Source organism: Anoplophora glabripennis, unplaced genomic scaffold (assembly GCF_000390285.2).
Source record: "Anoplophora glabripennis isolate ALB-LARVAE unplaced genomic scaffold, Agla_2.0 scaffold2854, whole genome shotgun sequence".
NCBI lineage: Eukaryota > Metazoa > Arthropoda > Insecta > Coleoptera > Cerambycidae > Anoplophora > Anoplophora glabripennis.
In genome coordinates, this window is record NW_019418927.1 from 1,231 (window position 1) to 10,623 (window position 9,393).

A 9,393-nucleotide genomic window follows, 5' to 3' on the forward strand; every position below is an offset into this window, starting at 1 on the left:
TAAACTCTAGTAATGTAATAATTAAGTATTAATAAATCTTAGTTTTGACAAATTTAAAAATAAAATAATGGACTGAAACCGACAAAAGTTAAATATTTATATTCTTGTCACTTCTACAATCCACCATTTACTTCCATGCATTTATTGATTCTTTTATGGTTAAAATCGCACAATAAGTAAAGATTTTACAGGGTGGCAAAAATAAATGGGTCACACTGTGTTAATCGATAGAGTGGACTGTATAAACTCTTGTGCTGATGTGATTAATTTTCTTTATTTCCTGAAGGTTGTACAACTGCACAATTAGATTAATAGAATTTAGAATATGTCATCATTTTTAATTTGATTTTTCAACAACAACTTTTTTGTTTTTTTTGCTCTGCAACCGTCTCTATACAACTTAGATTATATAAAATATATTAACATACAAAATACAAAATACTTCACCACACTGTATTTAAAAGTTTTTTTGGTCTATCATCTAGAAACATGCCTCTTTATTTAACGTTTTCTTTTTGTTTCAACGAAATAGTTACAATTCAAAGTTTTTAGAGAACAGTGGCAATACTGCACTGTTGATCTATGCTATACGTTCTTTTACAGTGAAGTCAGTGGTTCCCAATAAGTTTTCTATACAAAAAATTGTGCATAGTTACTCCAAATTTGATTCTTTTATCCCCAATCGTTTCTCCAAAATAGAAACTATTAGATGTTCGACATGGCAAACTATAAAATATACGAACACATTGCTTTCTGTGCTTGCCTTTCTGTTATAATACTGTGATATTTTTGTTTTGACATCATTTTAGATTCATATTTCAACGCTTTTCTTTAAGAGATCGTAAAGTAATGTTATATTAAATTAGATATTTTACAAAACTGTACACATTCCTCGTCGAAAATGTTATATTGTATTTGTAATGCTATAGTAACACATTCACTTTTTTACATAATAAAGATATTTTAAACATTTCCTGTTATCTATCAAGATAAAGCGAAATTAATATCTCGAATAGAAAGATCTGCTACTTTGATTAATTCCACATACTTTATTTCACATTAGCAGCATTAACTGAAATTCATGCAGCAGTAGTTTTACTATATCAGTGTATATAACCGTGGCAAAATGAAGCTCTCAATTTTCTTCTTTTCAATGTTATTTTCATTTGGATACCAGGATTGTAAGTACATTTTTTTATTACTACAGTACTAGCAGGTACATGCTGAAAATAAGATGTTATCTATTTGTTCATTTGTTTTAACTAATTCACTGCAAAATATACGTAAATAGTGATACCTTTTTTATTGTCAATTGGAACTAAAAAAAAAAAATAATGCTGCTTCGCATACTTATGGGAAACCCTGTACTTCGTAGGTGTCCAGACCTCACCGTAATGGACTTCTTTGTTGCGAGCTATATAAAAAATCTTGTATACAATGTTCCACCTATTGCTTGCGATGATATTGGAGGGAAGGATTAGAGCTGCAGTGAGAATATCATTTGAAGATAGAATAAAATGCTGTATTCAGGAGAATGGTTATCAATTCGAACATCAATTAAAATTTTTCTTTGTTTTTTCTAAAAGTAAAAGTTCCTTTTATCATTATCATGAAAATATTCAAAAAAGTTTTCTAATAAAAAATATTATTTTATAAGCCGAATAATTATAAAAAGTTATTAATTTTGTATAAATATGTTTGTAGTAAGTAACTGAATTATTTATGAACATGAAAAATATTTATTAAAGAAAATTTTACTTTTAGAAGAAACAAAGAAAAATTTTAATAGATGTTCGAATTGTTAACCACTCTCTTGAATACAGCATCTTATTCTATCTTCAAATGATATTCTCACATTCCTTAGAATATTTGGGGTGATTGTGGCAAATGCATATCTAATCCTTTCCTTCATATCATCGCTAGTAGTAGATGGAACACTGTGTACAAGATATATTTTTATACAGCCCGAAACAAAAAAGTCCATTACGAGAGGTTTGGGCACCTGTGCTGTACTTTATGCCTCTATCCTATTCTCATCGCATTCAACTGTTCAATGTTTATTAAAACAGCTACATTATTATTAATTTATTTTCAGCTATACCAGATACAATCAATGAGTACATAGAAAATCTAAGGAATAACATTTCAGAACCGATTACAATAGAAACACTAAATCCTGATCTATCAGACAATGACTATGTTTCGTAAGTATATAAATGTTAAGATTTTCCTTTTTCTATTAAAAAGTAAGTACCTCTATAATCTTCTTCCCAAAACTACAGATTTCTAAGAACAAGTGAATAGAAACAGGACCCCTTTTTAAGACACCGAAGTGTAATGAAAATAAAGAACATATTTTATTCTAACACAAACTGCCTGAACAAAAATTTGATAATATTCACATTTATAACATTACCTTCAAAAGAATAGAGGCATTTTTCTTATTTAGTAAACGTATTGCAAAACATAGTTATTGGCATAATAAATTCCATTTAAAATGCATACATTTTAATGCCATGTTGTGGTTAAACGAAGCAACTTGCAATAGATGTAAATTACATTAAAACGCCATAATTGTCACGTACCTGCCCTGTGTCGGTTCAATCACCCTGTATTGTACATATTCATTTTGTTCCAGGGGATACCTTAATATAAGTAACGTGAATATGCAGGGTCTTAAGAATTTCGATTTGAATATAACTTATGCCGCTAATATTATACCAACTCAGTTTGTCTTAACAATCAATGATTTCAAATTGGATTTGGATTATGTGACAGACGTTATTTTGCTAAACGTATCTCTACTTCACATTTATGGAAACGGGAAAATAAGGTAATCCATGAAATATTTAATTTTGTAGTAATTCATGCTTAGAGAAAATACTAATTATAAACAATTTGATTAGTTGTGTGGAATTTTATAAGAACGTGCAGGATTGGCGTAAAAATTAAAATATTTCATACGCTAATGTAGACTGAATTACATAAGAAAAAAATATCTACATATGCCGTCTCTATCCACCTTATTCAGGTCCAATCCCGGCCAAGATAAAGACCCATGCCTGATGAGACCTAAATTACCCTCCACTAGAAGCAGAAGACGCGCATAGAGGTACAATATTCGCCTATGTTTCCAAAATTTCTACCGAAGTTCTCAGAGAAGCGCCTAGCCGCTTCAAACAACACAGCCGCTACAGACGCTGTTGGCAGAGTAGTCATTAACGACGCGCTACAAAGTTGAAAAAATCACCGAAGTTTCGAATTTCGAAAAATGCGAAATTCAAAACTGAAGAACCGCAATACGGAAACACATTAGATTACAAGTTTATCAACCGTTTTAGGCGACTTCAATTCAAAATGGGGCAAAATACAAAAAGGCAAATTGCCCCAACCGAAGGCGAACTTCGCTGCAGTGATGCAGAACCTCTGCGATCCATCAAGAATTGGGATCGAATGTCAACCCTGGTACCTTACAAATTCACCAGGGACAGATACCAATCTGGGCGAATTAGACAAAATACATGCCTATTTCAAAAATAAGGCCTACCTCGAATTTTATGGGCTTAAAATTATGTAAAAATACACAGAATAAAAGTCTAAATTTGTGTATTTATAGAGGTCGAGCGTCATATTGTTTATAACAAAAGAAAAAATAATAATTTCTCTATTTTTTTAGTTTTTTGCTTATATCTCCAAAAATAAGCCTCTAATCGATATGAGGTATACTTATCGTTTTTGTTCCTGAGGGATTTTACTACAAGGACAGGCTTTTGCGAAATCTCGCAAAATTTTTTTTACATTGCAAAATTGGCGACGAAGAAAAAAATGTGCAAAATTTTCAGCATTAAATAAAAAGAACGAATTTAACTGAAATTGGATGAAACTGCAGGAAAGGATAACTATTGGGGTGCTCAACAAATACCCACAATCCGGACCGCCAATTTCAAAATGGCGGCCTATTGCAAAATTATAAAGTCGAAAATGCGAACGCGTATATCTTCTGCACAAGTCAATGTATCGAAATTTGGTAAAAAGGGATCGAAAGGTACCTACTTACATGATCTCGCGTCTGTGTAAATGTCAGATTTTTAAGTTGCAAAACAAAAAAGTTACAAACAAAACACCAAAAAAAAAAACAGTAACTAAGGTCCTTATCTCGGCGACTTTTTAATATACAGATTTCAAACCAATTGCATCAAATAGTTCTTAAAAAAACATGAATTTAAAAAAAGCGTCTCAATCCGACCAATAGGACCCGAGATAATTTTTTTATTAAAACGGTATTGTGGCAGTTCTATTTAATATTTTGCAATAAACTTGGGCTAGTTGTAAAGTAGAAGACTTCCTTTATACGTTGAAGTTGAGTGTACAAAATGTGAGAATCACATTCTGTAAATTGTTTTAAGCTCAGAGAAGCTTGCAGATTATGATTCTGGATGTTGACGGAAAGTTTGTTGGTCCATTTATTTTTTATACCCCTTAGATATCAAGTAAATCGTATGAATAAATGCTATGGAGCCATTTTAATGATTATCTCGGCTCCTCGGACTGACATACTTTTTTTTTAAATTCACGTTTTTTTAAGCACTATTTGATGTAATTGGTTTGAAATTTGTATATTAAAAAACCGCCGAGATAAGGACCCTAGTTACCGTTTTTTTTTGGTTTTTCATTAATAACTTTTTAATTTTGCAACTTAAAAATCTGAAATTTACACAAAAACGAGATCCATCTTTGCCGAATTTCGATATCTTGACTTGGGCAGAAGATATACGCGCTTGCGCTTTCAACTTTATAATTTTGAAATTGGGGTCCGGATTGCGGGTATTTGTTGAGCACCCCAACAGTAATCTTTTCCTGTAGTTTCATCCAATTTCAGTCAAATTTGGTCTTTTTATTTAATTCTGAAAATTTACCACATTTTTTTTCACCGGTAATTTTGCAATATAAAAAAAATGTGAGCTTTCGCAAAAGCCTAGCCTTGTAGCAAATTTCCTCAGGAACAAATTCAATAAGTATACCTCATTTGATTAGAGGCTTATTTTCGGAGATATAAGCGAAAAACTGAAAAAAGCAATTATTTTTTTTAATTTTGCTATAAACAAGAGATTCATCTCGACCTCTGTAAATACACAAATTTAAACTTTTATTCTGTGTATTTTTACTTAATTTTAAGCCCATAAAATTCGAGGTAGGTCCGATTTAAAAAAAAAACTAATTCGCCCGGACTATACCTGTAGTACGTGTAATTGTGTTATACAAGGTGGCACAAAAGTATGGAAACCCTTGAATATCTCGCCAGGAGTATATTTTGAATTTGGAATGTGCAGGAAATTTTACGTCCAAACTTGGTCTTGACCATGACTTTGACAATGACCTTGCTCTTTCCAAATCCGCAATAAAAAATAGGGGTTCCCATTTAAAAAACTGAGCTTGACCTTCAATTGACCTTGAAGGTCAAATTCAAGGTCGAATCCAAGGTCACCATCAGATAGCCATGGAAAAATCCTTACACATTTGTCTGAAACATTTTTTCCCAAAATGCATTCTTCGAAAGTTCTGCCGTGCTGAGACTTTTGGAAGTCGACCTACATATGACCTTGAAGATCATTGTCAATTTTGGACTTAAAATTTCCTGCTCTTTCCAAATCCGCAATAAAAATTGGGGTTTCCATTTGAAAAATAAAGTTTGACCTTGAAATTACCTTGAAGGTCAAGGTCAAGGTCGAATACAAGGGCGTCATTGAATAGCCAGGGAAAAATCCTAAAACTTCTGTATTTGTAATTTTTCAAGAAAATGCACTCCTAACGAGTTATTCAGGGGTTTCCATACTTTCTGCCACCCTGTATACAATCAATTACGAATCAAATACCCAATTTTTCAATAAATCCAAAATTTATACAAAAATTATTTAGTGCAACTATGCTCAATTAAAAGCTTCTACATCCATGTCATCTCAAGGGTGTACCCGAGTGCGAAAATGCAAAAATAAATAAGATCGTTGCTCATGTTTCCAAGGCCTCAGACAGCATGAGACAAGAGTTCTAACACCACAGATAATACATGGGAAGCTCGATAAAAACGCCGGTTAAATTAGTAATTCCCATAGGGAAAGAAATAATGCTGAAAGACGACATGGCGCCCAACGTGGGACCCGATTGTCCGAAACGACAGGGGAATCCAATGAATTAGATTTCTTCAGGAGTGGAAGAGTCAAACTTCCAGATAACTGGGAAGCACACGATGGTCGAGAACATATTCTTAATTAGTTTATGTATTTTGTTTATAAGATTCAATAAAAATAGTACGTAAGTTGCGTGTAATTAATATTTAAGTAGATTAAGGTGATATTTTAAGCAGTTTTAATAATTCAATGTACTTTTAATATAACTTTCAGCGTGGAACTAACAAATCTTACAATTGGAGGAGACTTGACGATTTCATTGGTGCCAGTAAATGTGACTATAACAGGAATGCAAATGCATCTTGACGATGCAAAGGTAAACCGAATACATCAATATAAACAAAATAACGAAGAAATAATATTTATATGTTTTTATTTATTTTTATCAAACATATTTGTATACGATAGATATCTAACCTCATACAGAAGATTTTTAACGATGATATTGCGGGCAACAACTACTGTATGATCTACATGCCCCTACTTGCCTTGAATTATACCAACAATATCTAGTAAACGTCTAGTAATTAATACTTGTGTAAAATAGAAATTAAAAATGATAGGTCTAAATATTATCAATACAAAAACACATAACTGACATTTTGAAATATTTAAATAAAATATTCTTTCAAGGAGACATTCTGCGTTGTTTAATATTACCCTTGACAAAGACTAATACTTACGTAAAAATATCTGCGATAGAAAGATTTTCTGCATTTTACTTGGCCTTTTTATGTAAATGAAATTAGTAAATATTAAGAGAACAAAATTATATACGACACACGGAATATTTAGAAAATATTAAATTTTGAAACGACAATATGAATTGTTGAAAATGTGAGTAGGATAGTATTAGTGTGAAATATTTTTTTATCTTTTTACTAAATTTCTTTTGAGAAAATATATATTTCATTGCTAGCTCTCGTATTTTTAGTTTAAATAACATGTCAGGCAGATTAAAACAATTCTTAAAAAAATGGTCAGCTCTTTTAGCAATAAACAATCCTAGAATGGATTGTTCCTATAAAAATACCTTTCTATAAAAAGTCAAGGCAAAAAACACATTTCAAATACATATTCTTCTAGTTAAAGCAGCCATTTCGCAATGTGCCTCTACAAAAATCAGTTTCTAAAAAACACTATGGTAATAACAGATTTATTGTAAATTTAAAACAGATACATGTCTGCACACGTATAAATCATTTCAAACTTGAAAATAATCGAACGGTGATTAATTCACTTTCAAAAGACAGCGAAATTATATTTGCAAGATGCTACTTTCTGTTATCTACTGATAAAAAAATATAGAAAATACATACTTGAGATATTAATTTGTTAAAGAATTACGAGTTCAATTGTTTACAATTTAGGTTAAATATAAGTTATACAGAGGTGAAAATAGTTGTAGTACTTTATAAAAAAATTCCTATCGGACTTCGTTGTGGAGTTATTCGCCTTCGAAGAAAGAACTTGGAAAATCAAATTCCAATTATAACTTCTAAGTCGTTCCTATGACAACAATGAAATTTGAAAAACTAATATAAACACTATCGCAAAAACGTAAATACTAAAATCGGATTTCGGTTTTCCGAATCGCCTGGAACCACGTGGAGAGAAAGATCGCGCATTGCACAACTTCAATAATTTTAAAACTATAAGGATTTTACAATTTTTTTACGATATTGATTCAATATTTCATCTATTCCCAGTTTCTTTGGATATGTTGTGAATCACCCTGTATGTCATTCTTATATAACTGATTATTTTAGTTCAGAGTTGAAGGAATGTTAAACGACGACACCTGGAGCAATAGATTTAGTGAGTTACTATGCAAAAACGTCGCCAACATTTTCAATGTCCAAGAACACGGATTGTCAATTTTGGTAGAAGATGCTTTGAACAAGGTTATAGCTGATATAATATCTAGTAATACTACATTGTCGGGACCAGACGGTGACAGTGAGGTAAGAATTTATTTGTTAAGTTACTTAAATGTTTCTTTAGGAACCAAAAGAATCATTTTAAATCAGTTCTGGGCCACTAAAGAATTCAACTTACTATATTTTCTTTTTAATTTTGTTATTCTAGGAACAGTAGTTTTCAAACATAGGAATCCATATATTTGTACAAAGACAATAATTTGTNTAGGAACAGTAGTTTTCAAACATAGGAATCCATATATTTGTACAAAGACAATTATTTGTATATATACAGGGTGTACCATTTAACACTCCCGCTGCCAATCACCGAAATGAAGAAATTTCTTTTAGTTCCGGGAACTGGGCTTGTTTGGTCCCCCGAATAGCTTCAAATTGCAGGTAGAATTGTTAGTTAAAATCTTTATGTATAGATGGCCTGGCGATACTAACATTTTTTTGATTCCTGGAACGTGGAAATGCGGTCCATTTGAAATATCGTTAAATTTTGAGTAATTTTTGGAATATAAAGTTCTTCTCAATATTTACTTGTTTTCGAGACATGTCGACTTCAATATGCAATGTCTGATGTAACAGGAAAATTTATTATTTTATTTAAATCGCACTGAGACAAAATATTATTTTAAAATATAACTGACAAACAATCAATTATATTCCAAAAATTACTCAAAATTTAACGATCTTTCAGATGGAGCGCATTTCCACGTTCAGGAATAAAAATTTTTTTAGTATCGCCACGACATCTACACAGAATGATTTAAACTAATAATACTAACTGCAATTTGAAGCTATTCGAGAGACCTAACAACCCCAGTTCCCGGAACTAAAAGAAATTTCTTCATTTCGAAGATATTGGCAGCGGGAATGTTAAATGGAACATCCTGTATACACTGCGTCCCAAAAGTCCCGGAACAGCAAGATATTTAGATTAATAGTGAGATTTAGGTAAAGTTCACATATACCTACTTCATTCCTTGTGTAATTTTTTTATGTGTAAACAAATGTTTACATTTATCCCCCTTACTCCCTCCCCTTACCCTCCTTTACCCCTCCTCTTACCCCCTTCCAGAAGGTTCCCACCATTTATGTTAAATTGTATAGTATGGCTTGTGATACGTCATTTTAAAGATAATTTCATTCTCTTTACAGTAATGTAAACTTTTCTGGAAAATGTAAGAAAACAATTACAGCTATTTTTTCTTAAAAAATACAAACGAAAAATAACACAATTACCTATTATGACTAAATTCTCTACAAATAACTAGATAAAA

At 31.5% G+C, this 9,393-nt stretch overlaps 1 protein-coding gene across 1 annotated transcript; it reads left to right on the top strand.

Moving 5' to 3' along the window:
* Nucleotides 1-1,069: 1,069 nt before the first annotated feature.
* Nucleotides 1,070-8,149, top strand: LOC108916414 (the record flags this gene model as incomplete). The annotated part of the gene is made up of 5 exons (XM_023456810.1): nt 1,070-1,181; nt 2,096-2,204; nt 2,639-2,833; nt 6,399-6,501; nt 7,955-8,149. Coding segments are annotated over exons 1-5 (657 nt in total), but the record flags the coding sequence as incomplete, so codon positions are not given.
* Between the last annotated feature and the right edge of the window lie 1,244 nt (nt 8,150-9,393).